General features: G+C 50.9%; 1 protein-coding gene across 2 annotated transcripts in view; it reads right to left on the reverse strand.

The window, feature by feature from the left end:
- The window catches only part of Grik3 (glutamate ionotropic receptor kainate type subunit 3), a 214,825-nt gene that overhangs the window by 40,862 nt on the left and 154,350 nt on the right, over positions 1–19,613 (reverse strand). For both annotated transcript variants that reach the window (XM_034502711.2, XM_034502712.2), the window contains exons 6-10: positions 19,084–19,257; positions 18,260–18,403; positions 13,508–13,615; positions 10,182–10,295; positions 1,889–2,092 (exon numbers count right to left, since the gene is read on the reverse strand). In XM_034502711.2, coding sequence (XP_034358602.1) covers positions 1,889–2,092; positions 10,182–10,295; positions 13,508–13,615; positions 18,260–18,403; positions 19,084–19,257 — 744 coding nt within the window. The remainder of the gene's footprint in view (positions 1–1,888; positions 2,093–10,181; positions 10,296–13,507; positions 13,616–18,259; positions 18,404–19,083; positions 19,258–19,613) is intronic.

The raw sequence follows: 19,613 nt of genomic DNA on the forward strand, positions 1-19,613 counted from the left end.
ATCCACCATTTTCTTCCAGCCTCACAGTGGGCAGAGGAAAGTGGAGACAGTTATCATCTTTCTCTCTGTGGAGGCAGGAAACCGGAGCTTGGGGGGACACAAAAGGACTCCTGAACAACCCCCCCCCCCCCAACTACCACACACACTCTCTCTCTGAGAAGTAGCCGTGAGGATAAAAATAAGAACAATGTCATTAAGGACTGATGCTCTGCCAGCCACAGCAAGCACACCTGTTAACTGGGTCCTCACAGAATCCCTAGGAGACAAGTTCTGGGCATATCATCCCCTTTCACAGGCAAGGGGACAGACACATTCAGAGACTGCCAAGGGACACACAGCCACCAAGTGTCAGCATCAGTGCGCTCTCTTCAGTGTTTCTCTCTCCCGCCAGGCTTCCATACAAACCATGTCTGACACAGTAGACCTATGTCAGGCCAGGGACATAGGTCTACCGTGACAGCCTCTGATTGATTCTTGTGCCTCAACCGCGTGCCTCTGAGGTCCCCACATGGTACCTTCACCAATGTCCAGCAGTGACCAAAGCCTGGTGAGGCTGCCTTTCTACCTGGAGAGACAGCAATGAGGAGCCCAGACACTACCCAGGATTATAGCGCATAGGAGACTGTCAGCCCTGAAGGTGCCTCCTCCTTGCCTCTGGGTCAGTGTGGCCTCTCTTCTAGAGAGATGAAAGCTTAGGCCCACTTAGGTAGAGAGCATTAAAAGACACTCAGGCTTTGCATCCAGCCCACCACTCAATATCTGAGGTCAGGCTCCTATCTCCCTGCTGCCTCAGCTTCTGCAATGGCATCAGTGGGCTGCCTAAGGATGGGGGAGACCAGGTCTGAGGAGGACCCATGGTAGATCTGGTCCTTGCCTCCCTTAGCTGCAGGCAGGATTTCTTTCAGATAGGTATTGCTTCTGTACTGCCGAGGACCCTGAAATGGAGGTGGGGAATATTTTATCTGTGCCCTGTGAGCCTGACAAACAGTGCCTGGCTATAGTCACACCCCTTCCTTATTGGCCTCGGTGGTTACTAACTATGCCTAGAGTCAAAAAGAAGATATGGGTCTCTCTCTCTCTCTCTCTCTCTCTCTCTCTCTCTCTCTCTCTCTCTCTGTGTGTGTGTGTGTGTGTGTGTGTGTGTGTTTGCACTGAAGAACTTCCTAAGTCATACCTCTGCTAAACCTAAAAGCTGGTTCTTGAGCCTCAGATCTGCTGGTCCTGAGCTTGACCTTCAAGATGGTATGTTTGCTGTTAGAATCACATGGATACCTGTGGCAATGTGCCCCCGCCTCAATGCTCCTGACATGGGTACTGGGGTGGAAGCTGCTCAGAGGCTGGGTGACCTGTGCCTGTGTCCATAGCTGAGGTCTTCCCCCTCTAGGCAGAGTGAGAGGTTCTTGGTACTGCCCAGTATAGTCTTACCCCTTCATGCCAGCCCCAAGCCCACTCCTTGAGTTATCTGTTGAACCAATGAACCCACAGAGGCTAGATAAGTGACATATCAGTTTTTATGTACCTGGGATGGGTGGTATGTTTGTCTGGGTTCCTCAATCCCAGGGCTGGGATATCCTTCAAGGAGCAAATGGCTGAGAAGCTGAAGGGATCCTCCCCATAGAAACTCACCAAAGATGCCTTGGGACGGCCCATCATCGGGGCCAATCTGCATACACAGTGGGGATGTTGGGAGGTGGACAGCCTAGGCCAGGCAGACCCAGCAGAGCTGGGCACACTTTGATGGATCTTGATCAGTCCCCAAGGTCACAACCTTCATCCCATCTCCCCAGTCTTATACTGTCACCCGCTGGGATGCCTAGATGTTCAAATGGCACTTTTCTAGGACCGTCCACCCTGTCCTCATCCCATCCTCGCCCACGCCTTGGCTTACGTGGTCAATAAGCTCCTTCACCATGCCGTTCCACTGGCCCTTGTCGTCCTGGGCCCCGTACTTGCCGTCTTCCACCAGCCGGATCTCGTAGGAGAAGCCCAGGATGTGCGCCAGCTCCTTGAGCAAGTCGATGCAGTAGCCCTCAAACCGGTCATTGCCATAAAGGGTCCTATCAGACTTTCGGAACATGACAAAAGGTTCCTCCTGTGGGGACAGAGGGAAAAGAAGTGCTAGGCTAAGTGGCTAGGGTGGGGGTACGCTCTGTAGCTCAGGCTGACCTTGAAATCACTAAACAGTTAAGGATGACTTTGAACTCCTGATCTTCCTGCCGCTACCTCCCAAATGCTGGAATTATAGGCATGTGCCACCACCACACCTGGCCTAGGCTCTTGAGCGTGTGTTTGAGTGTGCGTGTGCACACACACACACACACACACACACATGTTCATTGGGGGCATGTGTGTGTATAGGTCCATGGGCATATGTGTGCAAGCACATGTGGAGGCTAGAGATCAAACTTGAGTGTCAATGTTCAAGTTCCATCAATTTTTTTTATTATTTTTATTTTAATAATAACAAAACATGCATTAAACATAGAGAATATTTTTTAAAAATATTTCCACCAAGCCAGACACGGTGGTTTGTACCTTCACTCTTAGCACTCTGGAGGCAGAGGCAGGAGGATCTCTGTGAGTTCGAGGCCAGCCTGGTCTACATAGATCCCTGGTTGGCCAGAGTGATCATAGTAAGACCTCATCTCAAAAAGAAAAATTGCCTTAAAAAAGAAAATTACGTGTGTTTCTGTAATCAGAATTGACCACTTAGAGCTCACTTTGCTTTAGTGGGATGGAGTGGACACCATGGAGCATGTTTTGGAGATAGGGTCTATCACTGGCCTGGGGCCTGCTGAATAAACTAGACTCACTAGCTGTAGAACCTTAGGGATCCCCTCCTCTGCCTCCCCGCACTGGGATTTCAAGGCTGAGCCACCACCCCTGGCTTTCTACAGATGGAGCTCAGGCCCTCCTGCTTACTCCATAAGCTCTTTCCCATTGGTCAGGCCCTGGAGTCTGTCTTTCTGACACTATTCCAAATGGCTTGGACCAACAGCCTAGAAGCAAGTCTATTTTCTGAAAGCCAGCTTGGTGGCTTACCTCCAGGGATGGTTCTTAGCACAAGGGGACAAGGCCCTGCTGCTGCTGACTGACTGACATAGGTACCAGTGACCCAGAACTGTCAAGTGGTGGAACAGGACTACCTGATGCTATAGTACAGGTTTTCTGCTGTACCAGTGTCCCCAAGTCAGCATGAGCCTGACTTTAGAACCTGTTAGAGAATCACTCTTGGGTCCCACACTAGACCCACGGAGGCAGGACTTGCCAGTGAGCTTCGTGTCTACTCAGGTTGGAGGACCATGCAGGCAAAGGCCTTCATCAGATACGGTGACTCCCCTACTTGCTCCAGATTAGACAAGTTAACAAATTAGTTAATAGATTGAACACACCCCCTTCCCAATACCACTCTTTTAAGGTCTCCTCAGCACCCAAGTCAGGATCTGACAGTAAGCCAACAAGCCCTACAGTGGTAACTTCATCTGTATGTGGCTGTGCTCTCCCAGGCATCAGCTGGTCCTCAAGAAGGCAGTGTGTGGGACCAGGGCTGTTTGTCCTGTGTCAGGCACCTCTTTCCAGGTGCAAGGCATAGAGTAAGGCTTAGCATTGTAGGACTTCTCAAAAACACACTCCTGGCTGCACCACAGATGAAGAACTAGGAGCAGAGGCAGGAAGCCGTGGGGAGACCTGAATGGGCAGTATCTAGTTGGACAGGCTTGGAGGCCAGAAGACACAGATGTCCCAGAATCAATCCAGGTCAAAATGCTAGTTTTTGATTCTGTGGACCTCAAGCACTCATCCCCCATGCACTCACAACCCCTGTGTTGAAGTTTGGAGTGGTTAAGCTGAATTTCCCCCCCCCACCCCCAAATTTGTTGAATTACTACTATGCACCGCCATTTTGACTCTTGACAGTCTGTTTCGTTTCGGTCTTATTAGGATGCAAAATAGATGATCTCATCATCATTTAATACATGAAGAAACAGACTCAGAGAGGGTCACTACATTACCCAAGACCACACAGCAGTTGAAAATAGTTCCAAGGAGCTCAGTTTCAGATATACCCCAAGCAGCACACCCCCTAGCTCCTTTCTGTTCCGTCCCTAGGCTTAGACCGCCCTGATTTTACCTGCTCTTACAGGTCCTGAGCTCAGGCTGAGAGCTACTATCTCCTCACCTGCTTTGCTCTCCCGGATCTCCTTTCTCAGTCCTGACCCATCCTCTGCCCTGGCCTGCTGGTCACCTTCCCCACCCACACCACAGCTCTCTGCTCTTGTCTAAGCACCTCTCCTCCTAGCCAAGTGCCACCCACTGACAGATGGCTTCCCCACAAAAGCACTAGGACTCACTTAGAGGAGTGTCTCAGTCCTTCCCCATTGACAGGACCATTTTCTTGAGACCATGGGCCCCTGGGATGGGGTGGGAAGTGGAAGCCTCAGGTGACCATTGTTGGATGTCCTCAGGAGCAGAGGCTTGCCAAGTGTCTCAACCCAGGTCCCTGCTATGGCAGGTGGGCTCTGTTCTTCTACCCTGGTTCTCCAGTTTCCCAGTGTACCACCCCACCTTATAACTGACTCTGCTTAGGGACTCCTTCAGGGGTTTCTGAGACAGAGAGTGTCTGAATCTCCAAGGGGTTCCTGACCACCCATGGAGTCTGAGAACAATGCTTTCAAAGGAATGCAGTAGACCTTTGGGTTAGTCCCACCCTAGACCTCATGGCCTCTGGTGCTACCCTGCAGCCAGGCAAGCAGCTCGACATGGGGGAAGGTAAGTGCAGGTGGGCCTGGGTCAGGGGCTCAGGCTGAATGAAGGTTGACCCTTTGACCCTTCCTCAGGTAATATGCCCCTACACCCCGGGGATGGCCTGGAGGGAGGGGCATAGGTGGGCGTCAGCTCATTTACCCCTCCACTGATGTTCTTAGGCAGCGAACAGGCTACACTACTGCACTTGGTGGTCCTGACCTCATTTAGCGTAGCCAGAGAATTAGAGAGAAGTTATCACCTTTCCCAGGGAAATTACCAGGACTGGGAGAGATTCCCAGTCCCTTCTAGAATGGAGACTCTAACAGAGCGGATCCTGACAAGAAGAGGAATAAGATGAACCCGCCTAGGAAAAGCACTTAGTGCCTGGCGAGCGTCAGATACCAATATTACTACTACCACTGTTCTTGTTATTACACTCATTCCTTCTTCCCGAGTTCTCTCTGCCCAGTTACTTCAGTGACCTTTCCCTCTTAGAGACCACACCCCACGTCATCAAAGGGTAACAGTTATGGCCGCCAGCGGAAGTGGAGGGAACGGAGTGGGAAAGCCCCTAAGACTTCTCCCTTCCTGACCCGCCCCCTCCACGCCCCTCCACGGCCTTAGCCTCTAAAATTAGCACTTCATTTGCGAAGCCACCACAGCCCCAGAATCCATACATCTCCATCTAAATACGCTGCCTTCGAGCAGCTGCAAAATGCCATTAATTTTGGGAAGTGCTTTGCGGATGGCATACATATTTAACAGCTGAAGCCCAGGGCATTAAAATGGTGTTCGCCTTAGTAATGCGTCTCCAGTCCAGCAACATTTCCTAGGGGGTAATTCTCAACTCCGAGACTACTTATTCATGGACTATTTCACAATTTATTACTGGAAATGTCCAGACAGCCAGTTCACCGGCTCCCTCAGCTGCTAATCGATTGCTCAGTGAAGGTGCCCTCAATTTCATAACTTCACGCTTTCCTATTGCTCCGGGAGAAGAGCCGTGGGACCAGGGGTAATATTTCTCCTCAATAAGTCACCGAAAACAGGGGTTCAGAAAAATAACCTTTCCTGACTTTCAGTCACAAGGCTTCATCTGCGTTCGCTACAATCACTTAGCAATAGAGAGGCCAGGCCTAGAGCTAAGCTTCTCCCAGACACAGGGCCAGAAGCTGGAAAGAGGAGGCAGGGAGAGGGCAGCTCCCAGAGGAGACAGATTCAGGGATTAGCCATCTGATAGCTGGGTCCCCAAGTGCCCTGTCTTAGCCCATGCCTCATGTGCGCATGTATACACACAGGTACTATGGCACACTTGCTTCTGAGTTCTGCCTGCCTGACCCTGCTTGTACACACAGACCAAGTACCCTGACCCGAGGCCTTGGCTGCTGCAGTACAGAACAAGATAGGGTATTCAGAATCATATTTCTCCAGTGGGAGGATCTAGAATGGCCCCTGGCCTGGTCTTCCTGGCCCACCTTCTGGTCTTGGCTTTCCTGTCTGTCACAGCGCACTGGGGGTCAGCTTGCCTTGCGGTTGAGATTATGTGGGTCACAGTGTGCATACTGACTGTACTGCTGTTTCCAGAGGCCATCGGTGGCCCTGCCTCAGAATTCACATCCACCCACGTGCACCCTGATTGCCACTCACATCCACAGCCCAAAGTACCTTGAACCTTCAAAAGCAGGGCCCCAGGAGCACACTGCGTGCGCTTGCTTAGTGTGAACCGAGGTTTGAGTGCATGCATTTTTCATGAGAGCATGGAAGAGCAGAGCCAGAGGAGAGGCTGGGCCTGCAGGGAGGGTGTTGGGGTAGGCTTCCAGCCTTGGAATGGGGGAAAATCTGGCTTGTGATCTGAAAATCCAGAAGGCACAGTCAGACTCCTGTCTATTTGTCCATTCAGGACAAGGCACTGCAAGGACCAAACCCCAGAGGTTTAGGATAGAGACTAGAAGATAGGGTTGGTGAGCTTACATAGGCTGCTATGGCCTGCCGCATCCCAGGATGAAGGGAGGAGTCCTTACCAGGGCTCTCCTCCAGGTCCTAGTCCCCAGTGGCTGAATAGTTTGATGTTCTGATCCCGTTCCTTGGTATCTGTATGTCACTCAAAGTGTGGTTGCCTGCCTTGACAATTCCAGGAAAGACAGGTTGGCGCTCCCAGTAGGAAGTGCTGGCCCTGCACACAGCCAAGCAAGGGGCTGAGGTTTCAGCCAGGACAGCTTTGCCAGACAGAGCCAGGCTGAGCTACTTCCTATGACTTGTATAGCTCTCCCAGGAATAGATAATTAGCCTGGTCCTAGGGGGAGCTGAGACTGTGGCAAAGGGAGGGGAGGAGAGAGGCTAACCTGGAGGCTTATGTCTCTCTGAGAGGCTAGGGGGTCTGAGGAGGTCCTGGGTGGATGTGACAAACGTTAAAACCATACTACAGAGTGTAAACCCAGGGCAGATCAGGGGATGTGAGATAGGCCCAGGAGAATGCACTGGGCTTGAAAAATGTTCAAGTGAGAATTGAAAGTTCATAACACAATGTGTCTCAAATGCCAGGGATCATCTCTCTGACTGTGCTAAGTCTTAGTGAAATTCAGAGCTCTGAACTTCAGAGCCATATACAGGGCTATATATGGTTGGCATGTTGTAGTCAATCTGAGCTCACTGGGTCCTGAATAATCCATAGCAATACATTGCAATGACTGCACCCACCCCACACGAGTTTATGAACATCCACCCTAGGAGATTGGTGCATTCGCTCCCGTCTCTTCCTTGTCAGGTAGGCCACAGGCACAGAACAGGAAAGCCATGTTTCAGGCCCACACAGTATGTCAACAGAGAAGCCAGGTCACAGCCCCAAAGTCTGTCCTCTTAGCCATTATTCATCTGCTGTTCCTACAGGTGCCAAAGGGCTATTGGCCATTTCTACCCAGCTGAGTGGACGCTGAGGGGCAGCGGAGCAGTGGAGCTGTGCCCAGGCTATGAGCCAAGAGAGGCTTATCTCCCCACATTCTCCTGGGGTTCTTGGGAGCCAGCCAGTTCTGGGAAAGGAATGAGCCCAGGAGGTTGGGGACCAGTGCTACTATGGTGAAGAAACTGTGAAGATGGACTGACCAGAAGCTTGGGTTGCTTGCTTGATTCAGCTTTTCTAACAAAAAAGCAAAGCAAAGCAAAGCAAAGCAAAACAAACAAACAAACAACCCTTGTGCCTCTGCAGAACAATTCATACTCTATTGAGAAAGGAGGGGCTATCCTGGAACTCATGATGTAGACCAGGCTGGCCTTGAACGTGCAGTGATCCCCCTGCCTCTGCTTCCTGCGTGCTGGGATTAAAGCCAGCTCTGCACTCTTGACAAAGGGACAGCTGCCATTTCCATGAGATGTGACCCAGTAGCCTTTCAAGGTGGCCATGTTTTGCATCCTGCTGGGGAGTCCTCAGCTCATTATGGCTCCGTTTGGAGCCTTGCATCGTGGTTGCGTGTCTCCATGGCTCCTGTAACCATCTCTCCTCCTCATCTCCGAGGTCGCCTTTCTCTCTCACCTCGTTTTAATCTTGCCTTGCAAGAGGTGTTTTATTTATACCTCTCATTTTATGCGATTCTGTGTTTAATCTTTTACCACCTTTTTATTATTTTATTTTTTGCCCTTTTATATTTTGCCGTTGTCACACTTTCATCCTTTTGCTTTTTGACATTTTTTTTTTTTTTGGTTTGAACATTTTTTTCTTTTCACCTTGTCTAGTCAGCATTGTAAATTATTTAATTTTTCGTCTTCCTTAATATCTTCCCTTTTAATCTCTCTCCTTACCTCATTTTCTCCTCATTAGTTCCCGCATAAGCTTTCTCTCTAGCTCTCCTCTCACAGCCCTTCATCCTCCCTATCCACATGTCCACATTCTGTTAATGGCGTGTCAGTCTCCCTTAAGTCCCTGGGTGCTTTTTGTTTATTTTTATCATTTATATTTTACATTAGTTTTCCCCCTGCTCCTGTTGAGATCTTTTTGACTTTTTGGCTTTAGTATTTGTCTCCTCAATAATAAATGGATCCCTAAAGACTGGAAGGGCATATGACTATTTGGAAGTCGTCTTGGGTTCTTGCCCTGACAAAGGCAGGATTATACCTCCCTGGTTCCTTCTTCCGTCTCTATCAGCAGCTTGTCCACAACACCTATTCAGTTTCTATGGTCTCTAATGGGATTTCTCTGTGACCATGACTCTGGGGGATAGAGATGAGACACACTGGCTAAAATTCCCCTCAACATGAATGGTACTCCAGTATCCTTGAGATTCCTAGAAGAACGGGGGTATTTCATAGTTTCTTCCATGTTTCATTGGTGCCCCCCACTCAGCCACTGAATGCACACATGGTGAGTCACAGTAGACAGGAGGATGGTCTAGTACAGCCTGGCTGAACTGCCTCAGTTGGGGAGGCAGGGGAAGCAACCCTCATCCAAGCACCATGGAAAGCTCCCAAGACTTGGGTCCAGGCCTGGCCCATGGAAGGCTTCCTTAATCTTAATGGGCCAAGGTTACTTTTGTGAAGAGGAACAAGCCCAGGTATCCGGGTATAGGTTTTACAGATTTAGTTGCTATATTTGAAAAAATCTACTTGTACCCATTTGGTCCCCAAAGGGCCCAGCTTCTGTTTGCCTCTGGAGAGGCTCCTTTCTCCAGGGAGGGCCTGCTTTGAACCCCTGTCTGTCTCTGTGTGTCCTAGAAGGCAGTCACACTTGCAGACTGGACACAGCACAGTTCAGTAAGGGACAGCAGTGGCTGTAACTTGTAAGGTGCAGGGAGCCTGGGAGAGCCCACAAGCCACTTCCTGATTGAATCGGAATGATTCAAGAGGAGAACAGAAGTCATGAAGAAGGAGTCCAGCAGAACTGTCTCAACTGGGGAGGCAGGTGGGAGCTACCCCCATCTAAGCATCATGGAAAGATGAGATCCACTGACTCATTACAGAGAGAGGAGGGATGTGCTGCTATTGATGGGGAGAAGTCGCAGCCTCTGGCTCTTGAGATTTATAAACTCCGCACAGTGTGGCATGTGTCCAGGCTCCTGGGGCTCTCCGGTATGTCCATAGCATCTGCCACAGTTAGAGGGGCTCATAGCACTTGCTCAAGGGAAAGCTCAATGGAAGAGCCTTGGCCCTGAGACTTCAGGCAGGAGAACAGAACACAAGTTGTAATGAGCGTCACTCTCCTTTGTGGTCCTACTAAAACAGCAGGTGGCACACAGTAGGTGAAACAACAGACACGGCCTTCCTTCTCTTGGGGGACAGGGAGAGGTCCTGGGTTCCAACCTTCCTCTAAGAGCTTTATGAACCTCCCTAGAAGTTTCTACTGTGTCCTGGTCTCCTGAGAGCCTCCTAAGGGGTACCCAAGATGTGATAGGTGGGAAATAGAGTGGTCTCTCAGGACAGATGGCCCTTCCAGCAGGGCGTGAGGGTCTTACCAGCACAGTGGTGACGATGAGTGATCTATTGGTCAGAGAGTCAGTGACATTAGGACCTCGGCCTTTGGCAACTTCAGTGATATTGAGACCATCAGCTGGACTCCACACTCCAACCTGGATAGACAGACAGACAAAAAACAGGTGCTGAGTCCTTCCTTTCTCCTCATCAAGGCCATCTGCTTCCTGTGGTCACAGCCACAGCCGTTGTCGTTGTGACTGTGTGTTTTGAGGGTACAATTCTGACGACAACCCTGCTGCCTCCCTCCTCCGAGGAGATGCCAAGGTGTAAGGTTTTTCCTTTTCCTTTTGCTGACAAAGTCTCAGCTGAAGAAGAAAGGCAGAGGAGCTGCAGAGAGCTGGAGAAGCAGAGCAGATACCCAGCAGGGATTGGAAGGGCCAAGGCCACCTCCTGTATGAGACACTGGGCATCCTGCTGCTTACTCAATGGGTCTCTTCCAGGCCAGACCCCTGCAAAGCCTGGACCACCCCAGAATGATGCTACCATTGGGATGAGGGAGAAGTGCCCCACATGTGTGCACTAAGTAAAGGAGGGGCAGCTTGTTGTGGGTGACAATACAGGACTAGTGAACTGTATGCACTATGGCTAAGGCGGTTTGCTACCCTGTCACTACGGGTTTAAAAGTAAGTCACCCCAGGGCTGATAAGCTGGCTCATCAAATGAAGGCACATGTTGCCAAGCCTGATGACCCAGGTTCTATCCCTGGGACCCACATGATAGAAGGACAGAACTGACTCTTGAAAGTTGTCCTCTGGTGTCCACAGGTGCATAGTGGCTCAACTCCATACGTGAGCACACAATGAATAAGTAAACGCAATACATTTTTTTATAAGTCATTCTAAAGCTCTAGGCCTCTTGCAGGTGCATTCTGAGCAAACTTTCCAGCTGGGCCTCATCTTGGCTCCTCTCTCTCAAGGAAGGCAGCAGCACACCCACTCTGTCCTTGGCCCAGTTGGGGGTACTCAGAAAACCTAATCAATTAAACAGAGAGGCCAAGTGCAAACAACCCACTCAGAGAGCTGTGCGTGACAGATAGCAGGGAGATACGTAATTATGCTTGGGTAATTCTGCCTTAATCCTCCCAAAGCCACCGGCTGGAGCTAGCTGGATCAGCTCTGACCCAGCTTAGCAAACAGAAGCAGGCAATGGGAGGCTGTGGCTGTGTTGAGGGCTCTGCATGCTCTCTGCCTGTGTGGACCACTGGGGCCACAGGGAAGGAGGCAGGCAGATGAGAGTGAAGAGCTCTTTTCTAAAGTGGGCCAAGCTCAGTGCGGAGATGTTGAGCAGAGGGCTGGGTGCTGAGCAGGAGCGGGAGTTGCAGAAGGCACTGAACAAGCAGAGCTGCGTGAAGAGCAAGGAGCCTCAGCCCAGCAAGCTCTTCTAAGCCCTGACTGGGTACCCTGGTAGATTCCAGGCATAGTGCAGATGAAAGAACGGGAAAGAAGAGGTTCTCTGCTCAGAGGTCCAGGTGGCTATGACTGGGAGCCTCTAGTGGGCACCAGGCAGGCCAACCTCCATCCAGGGATAATAGAGTTTTCCTTGAGTATTAGCTACGGTCAATTTGTACCAGCTGCCTGGAGGGCTGTTGGGAGATAGATGCTGCAGGGTGGGCTCAGATGGAAAGAGTGCTCCAGTGATCAGTTACTGATGCCTGCCACGAGCACAGGAGCGGAAAGTGGTGGCGTGTGTGCCATCTATCTACTATCCCTAGAATTTGATGCTGTCTCTAGAGATGAGTGGCTGAGAGAACAAACCTAGGATGGCTACCTTTGAGCATGTCAGCCATGGTACTGCCGGAGAGGGGTGAGGAGGAGGGCAGGGGCACCTGCTCTCCAGCACTGATGAGCTTAACAAAGATTGAGGAACCCATGAAGTACACCTAAGGCTAGAACAATGAGTGGGCCTCAGTGATCCTAGGAAGGGCCCCTGCCCTTGGGAATTAATGCCACACATGGCATGAGGTAGCTGTTGGATGAATCGTGAGGGTTCCTGGTTACCTCGCCTTATATAGTGGCTGGGAGGACTCAGGAGAGAATGGAGAGTCACAGCCACAGGAATACTAAGAGCCAGGTCCACATCTGGGGTGGGTGGGGCCTGGGGGGGGGGGAGATTGCAGATGTCACTTTCACAGTCAGGACACCAGGATGAGATGATACCCAGAAGTTTAGGAGGGCAGGACCATGAGTCAACTGTGAAGTATTTCAGGAAGCTGAAGAGACTGGGTTGGGTGGGGAGGCCAGCTGAAGAATTTCTCAGAGTCTAAAAGGCCCTTAACAAGGGCTGCAGCATGCCTTGGCTTGGAATTGGGAAGCCATGTGCAGGTAGAACTAGACTTGGTGAAGCTACATCTGCTCATACCTTTGGGATGGATGAGAGCGTGAGGGAAGGGAGAGGGGGCTGTTACAGTGACCCTCTGTAGAGGCTGAACCATGCATGCAGGAAGGGAGGATGGGAGTCTGCCCCGAGGACCAATGACAGCAGAGGGTCCTTCCAGCTTCCTGGCTGCTGCTCTCCATATCATATAAATGGCACATCTCAGGGTTGGAGGGGAACTCAGGTGGCTCTCAGGGACCAGCTGCAGTGGGATGGGTGTGGCTGAGTTGCTGGCTCCTCCAGATGCTGAAAACTGGGGCCTCAGGTTAAATCCTCTTCTTGGCCCAGCAGCCTGACTTTTGTAGCACATGCTAAGGGTTCCTGGAGCCTGTCATAGGCCTCATTACAGCATTTCTCTGTTGGCCAGACGAGATGCTCCAAATCCATACAGGTTTGCTTTCTTTGACCAAATATTGGAATCAGTGATCTGATGAGCTGGAATTTGGGGAGGCCAGGCCCCAAGGACTACAACATCTCTTTGAGGTAAGAATTTTCTCAAATCTCCCAGACAAGCAATCTCTCCATATTTGCTTAAATGTCTCACAGGGACCGTGAACTTGCTACCCCAAGTAGGCAATCTGTGGAGATCAGAACGTTTAAACTAAGAACATACATGTCCTTATCTCTGACCCCTTCAGGGTCTTAAAGACAGCCAGTTTGTGCCACAAGTCTTTGATTGTGTTTTCCTGACAAGCCTAGCTCTCAGTGTGAGGTCATAGGTATCTGCTGTAGCTAAGCCACTGAGATTGGCACCCTCAAGTGTATGTAACAGGACCCTACAGTCTCCTCTGTCCCACAGTTCTACAGAAGCCATGTTGGGTCATTGAATTTCAAGGGTGTGTCTGCAGTGAGTCTTGCCCCTCAGCCCGTGGGCAGTAGAAGGCACTTCCAACATCCCTGGCCCTCTGCTGAGCCTCAGCCAGAGCCCACGCACCTTCTCGAGGCCATCCTCCTTCAGGCTGATGATGTCCAGATCAAAATCAGTCCGCAAGCCACTGGTTTTGTTGAAAACAATCCGTCCAGTTAATCCTTCCCATTGAGCCTGCGGAGGGGAGAGGGCAGAGCGGCAATTCCTCGGGCTCATAAATCATCATTCGGTACAACTGTACAATGCTTCATTTTAATTACTCCTTGCACTGATACCGTTCCCCCAAGACCATGATTAATTAATAATCACCTCCATCATTGCTCGGGCTGTGGTGCGAGCCAGCGATTTCCATAAATTCTATTACGCTCTTTAGCCAGACTCTACATCTGCACCTTCTCGTGTACAACATCGATCTCGGATGCGCTCAAATGAGCCCCCGCCTCGAAGCCCTGGGAAGGGGGAGCCCATGTCAGATCTCTGGAGAGGGCCAGGGAGGCAGGTGAGCAGAGCACGTGAGACTCACCAAAGGCTCTGCTTACAAGGCTGCATCCTTGAAACATGAACCCCAGAGACAAAGTCCCTCAACCTGCTGCCTCAGCTCCATAACACAGTTGTGAACTCTGGGGTCCAAGTGCTGCGGTCAACTCCAGTAGCTGTGTGACCTTGAATACTCCCTGCCTCAGTTTCTTTGCTAGAAAATGGGACTAATCATGGTATCCATCTTTCCAAAATGCTTTGAGAGTGAAATAAGCCAGGAAACCCAGAGAGAAGGCCTGGTCTAATTCAGGCCCTGGGTAAACAGCAGCTCCTGTTACCTTGTTGTTATTAACAAAAGAGGCAGGCGTAACCTTGTGCAGACTATCTTCCAGACCAGGGTGGGACAGTTTGAGCAAGTCCTGTGCTTGTGAATAGTGATCAGCCCACAGCCATTCCTGTTCATGGGAAGAACTGCTACCTTCAGGTTTGCCAGTGTTGGATATTGTTCTAGACTATCTCTTTCCCGAGGGTCCCGAGTAACCATTCTCTGTGCACATAAGTGTGTGTGTGTGTGGTACCTTTTTCTGTGTTTGCACATGTGTGCCTGTAGAAATGTATGCGTGTATATGCAGATGTGTTGGAGATGAGAGGTCAATGTTGAATATCTTCCTCAGTCATTGCCACCTTATTTAAAGTAGTAATAATTATTAATAATTATATTATTGTTGTTGTTACATGTTGCATATACATGTGTGGGTGCCCATGGCTGTTTGGAGGGTGAAGGTATTGTCCTCTGTCACTCTCCACCTTGTTCTCTTGAGACAGGCTCTCTCTGAACCTGAAGCTTGCCCTTTTATCTAGGGTAGCTGATCAATATGCTTCCGGGATCCACCTGTCTCTGCTCCTCAGTGACTGACTGAGCCACAGGCATGTGCAGCCGTGCCTGGCTTTTGTGTGCGTGCTGGGGATTTGAACTTGGGTCCTCAGGATTGCACAGCCAGAGCTCTTGTCTGCAGAGCCATCTCCCCAGGGCTTTCATCTTATATTTTTGAGAGCGTTCCTCCCTGAACGGAGCTCACTGACCCAGCGAGGCCTGGTAGGCCAGGGAATTTTATGGATTCATCTGTCTGCCTTCCCAACATTGGTGTTACAGATCTACGCTGTGCTCAGCTTTATGTGTGGGTGCCAGGGACTCAAACTTCGACTCTAATGCTTGTATATCAGGCACTTTACTGCTGGACTCAACTCCCTAGACAGAGAGGTGGTTCCATAAGACACAACCGGCTGTTTGTATCACTTAGCTTCCACTCAGTGGCCTCGAGAGCTGGCCAGGTGAGGAACATGAGTCCCATGTTACAGATGGGAACCCTGGGGACAGGCTGGAGGGAGATAGTATTGGGAGCCCCAAAACTCGCTCTATACAATAGGCAGAGCCAAGCTAGACCTCTTGGTCCCAGGGCCTCACCCCTTCATTTGGACCTCTTTCCTCTTCTTTTTCCCTGGGGCTAATGCTGATGGGTATTTTGCAGTGTCTGTAAAAAGACACTGGGAAAAGAAGACCCATCATTCACCCGGAGGTCCTGGGATACATAAAGGGGATTGGGAAATAGGAATACAGCCAGTGGTGGCATGGAGGGGTTTGTTGTTCCTTAGCCAGGCTTGTGAGTAGGGGCAGGTAGGAATGAGGTATCCAGAGGAGAGGTGTGGGCATCCGCAGGTATCCCCACACTGGATGTGGGTATCCTGCCGGCTGAGCACTAACGGTTTGGATATAACCCTGCATTCTGAGCAGGGCTCCTGGCCTCTCCCTTGAGTGAGCACCAGCAGCAATCACATTTTCAAGTTCCCAGGCCCCGGAAACTTATCTCTGAATCTCAACTAAAGGCCTAGAGGGTCTCCCTGTTCTTAGGCAGCTTGGAATCCCTGTGGACTTTTCTGGATAATGGTAGAAGGTAGCTGGATTAGAGGCAGGAGGATTGTGAATTCCAGGCCAGCCTGGCCGCTTACTGAGACTCTGTCTCAATCCTTCCTCTGCCCCACCTAAAAGGTAGATGGACAAAAGGTGTCCTGACTCAGAGGCAGCACCCTGGAGCCCCAGGTGGCTGCAGAACAAAAGAGACTTGATCCAGCTAACAACTGGTCTGTAGGCTCTAAAAGAGGTGGGTGAAGTGCCCAGTATCATGCCTGTGTGTAGGTCATGACTGAGTATTATAGGTTATCACTTTTCCTTTGTGGGTTCTGGAACCCAATAGGCTCCTGCAAATGGCTCTCAATTAGGGAGAAGGAGCAGACCTCTGGGCAAGGCCAGGCTCCAGGAGGAAGTTTATGGTAGAGAGTTACAATACTACCCTTAGGGAGCCCATTGAACTTCCATTGTGACCCTGCAAAGTGGGGGGTCATCATTGTCTCCATTTCCCGGATGTGAATAGTGAGGTTCAAAGATAGACTGAGACACTGGGGAAATAGTTCAGGTAGTAAAACGCTTGACTGAGAAGCAAGAGGTCCTGAGTCAGATCCCCGGTGCTCGTATGAAAATGTCAGATGTGGTTCCGGATGTCAGTAACCCTAGCCCTGGGTGTGTGTGGGGTGGAGGCAGTGGGTCTCCTGGGCTCACTGGTCAGCTAGCCCATCTAATCTGTGAATGCCAGGCTCAGCGAGAGATCCAGGTTCAAAAAAGTCAAGGTAGATGTTATAGTGGAAGATACCTGAAATATACCTCTGGTCTCCACATGAATCTGACATCTGAAATGTGTACACACACACACACACACACACACACACACACACACACACACACACACACGGAGCTGGGGAAGCTGGTGGGTGCCAGGGGGACAAAGATTAAAAGCCACATCAGAGAAGGTGAACTGCTCTGCTTAAGACTTCACAGGGAGGCCCAGCTTCCCTCAGGCTGGCTTCCCCATCCCTCTGGCTTCCCACACCCTCAGGCTATCCACTGGTCCCTAGGGAAATCTCAGCAGGTGTCTTCAGCTGCCTTGCTCCTGCAGAGGAGACCTTCCTCCCTGTCAGCTCCAGAGGAATTAAATGCCAGCAGGTGCGGCCTGTCTGTGGGCGGGTGGGCAGGGGCAGGGCAGGGAGCCTCGGGCAGCTCCTCCCCGTGACATTTCCCTGCCCACCCGCCCCCTTCTAGCAGCAGCTCAGGACTCGCTAAATGAAAGATGCTTCACACGCTCTGAACTCCGGCCTGGTATTTTCCAGCTCCTCTCGGAAATGCCAAGTCTTTAAAATGATTTACTGTCACGCAGTCAGACAGAGAGATGGGCAACTTGAAAACGGACAAAGGGGAGACTGGACTCTGCAGGGTACCTGGGTTCTGAAAGTGTCCAGTTATATAGAAAGAACACGAGCATTTCGTGGCTACTCTTGCCTGGCCCCCAATGCACTAAGGAGAACAGAAGGAATTCTGTAAGAGATGGGTAGGAGAGCCCCAGGAGGGGGAATGGGACTTCTCTACTAGGCTGGGCAGTGGGTAATCTGCTTCCTCTGGACACTCATGGCTGAGCCTCATGTTTTCCAAGGGGCAAGGGGTGAAGAGGTGGGGTTCCTGAAGCAGTGTTGGCTGCAGGCCCTCTGGCTGGGACCCAGTACCCAAAGGAAGTTAGAATGACTACAGATAATGGTGACTGAAAAATCGGGGCTGTCACACCTGCTGTGCTGGGGGGGGGCACAGATTTGAGACCAACCCTCAGCCAATGGCTGCCAGTAAATGGGAGGACTCCGAAGCAACACACACACACACACACACACACACACAGAGAGAGAGAGAGAGAGAGAGAGAGAGAGAGACAGAGACAGAGACAGAGACAGAGACAGAGACAGAGACAGAGAGAATCTGGACCTTCGTAGAGGGCTTCACCTGAGCCCCTTGGTGTTGGTCATGATCACCTACTCATTGTAGCCCAGGATAGCCCTATCTAGACCTCATCCTTTTTAGCCTTGTCTTCTTGCTAGTTACTGAGACTAGATGCTGTTTAGGTCCTGGGTTTTACTCTGTCTTCCCAACAATTCAGAGTTGAGAAACATAGAGTTGGTCATCTCACTCCAAGCCTCTTAAGCAGCATTGATATGATGGCGTGTGAGATCCTGAGTATGTTTGTCTGTACATGGGAGCCATAAACCCTGTATCCAGAATCACTTGGGCTTCTCAGTTCCCTCTGAGACCCGGGAAACTGAGCGGCAGAGATGTGAGGTGACCTGCCCCGGTCTGTATGCTGCAGAAACCGCTTCTGTCTGAGCCCCAAACCTGAGTGCTCCAGCCTTCTGGCTACTTCAGAGCACTGGAGGCTGCTGGGAGCATCCTTTGAGGGGTGTAAGACTCACCTCCTTGATGAAGTTCATGAAGCGACCGCCAAAGCGCCAGGCCTTGTGCCGATGGCACTGCAGGGAGTTCACGGTCATCTGCGGCGCTCTCTGGTAGCACACTGATACAATGTGGACCGCATCGTAGAGCAGGGCTGCGTCGGTCTGCAGAGGGCACAGGCCTGTCTGAGGGCTGCTGCCTCAGCTCCTCTCCCACTACAAGCTCATGAGGCCCCAGGGAAGAAACAGACCCTCAGACACAGAGAGAGCCCTATCCTTTCACCTGAAGACAGGTCAGCCTCAGTGTCCCTGTTATGGATACCCCAGGACTACCCTCTTCTCTGCAGTTACGGGTCTACCCTCTTTTCTGCAGTTACGGGTCTCTCTCTAGACCCTCTGCTGAACTCATCACCTAATCCCACCCATTCCTTATTCCTTTCTTGCCTTTCCAGCCTCATATCTACCCATCACAATCTAAATCCATTGTCTGTAGCTCCTTTTTCTGGAAGCCATTTAATCATCAGCCCACGCCTCTATTAGAGGCAGCCCTTGGTGGGTGGGTGGGCTGTTGTCCCCGGGGGCTCTGGCTGATATATGGAGGTCCTAGTTACTGAAGGTCCTCAGTAACTAGCAAGAAGAAAAGGCAAGAAAGGACGAGGTCTAGATAGGTCTTGAACTGTTCTATGCAGAGATGGAAGGAAGTGAGGAAGGAAGGAAGGAAGGAAGGAAGGAAGGAAGGAAGGAAGGAAGGAGAAAGAAAAGGAACAAAGGACTGAGAAAGAAGGAAGAAGGAAGGAGGGAGAGAGGGAGCCCCTTGGGTTCATCTGTCCATCTGCCTACTGTACCATCATCACACCATCCAACAGGCCCGACTCTGCCCGGGGAGCTGCCTGCAGCCGCTCCATGGACCACTTCTCCACAATGGCTGAGACATGGGGGTTGTCCACGTTGAGTATGCGGAACCCAGTCAGGTTTACTCCAGAGTAGCGGTAGGGCTCCAGGTCCAGTGCGTAGAGATCCTGAAGAGAGACAAGAGAGTTTGATGCGGTTAAGGGGTGTCCCAGATCCCCCCTCACCATCCGGGCCTGGGCACCCCTGGGGTGAGCTGTGGCTCCCTGCAGAGCCCTGTGCATGAAAGATGACTGCAGTACCCACAGGGGGACTGGACACCGAGGCCATTTGGCTCTCCTGATACTGACCTCACATGCTGATTATGAGAGCCATGAGACTGGGTTTTTGTTTTTTTTTTTTTTTTTTTTTCATCTACAAAATGGGGATTAGCTCCCTTTTACAGAACCCTGAGGAACCATCTCACGACAGAAGGATGAAGGGTGCTGGACCTGGGCATCTCCAAGTGACACCGAAGGAGGTGTAA

The sequence above is a fragment of the Arvicanthis niloticus genome, chromosome 5 (assembly GCF_011762505.2).
Source record: "Arvicanthis niloticus isolate mArvNil1 chromosome 5, mArvNil1.pat.X, whole genome shotgun sequence".
In the NCBI taxonomy this organism is placed as follows: Eukaryota; Metazoa; Chordata; class Mammalia; order Rodentia; family Muridae; genus Arvicanthis; species Arvicanthis niloticus.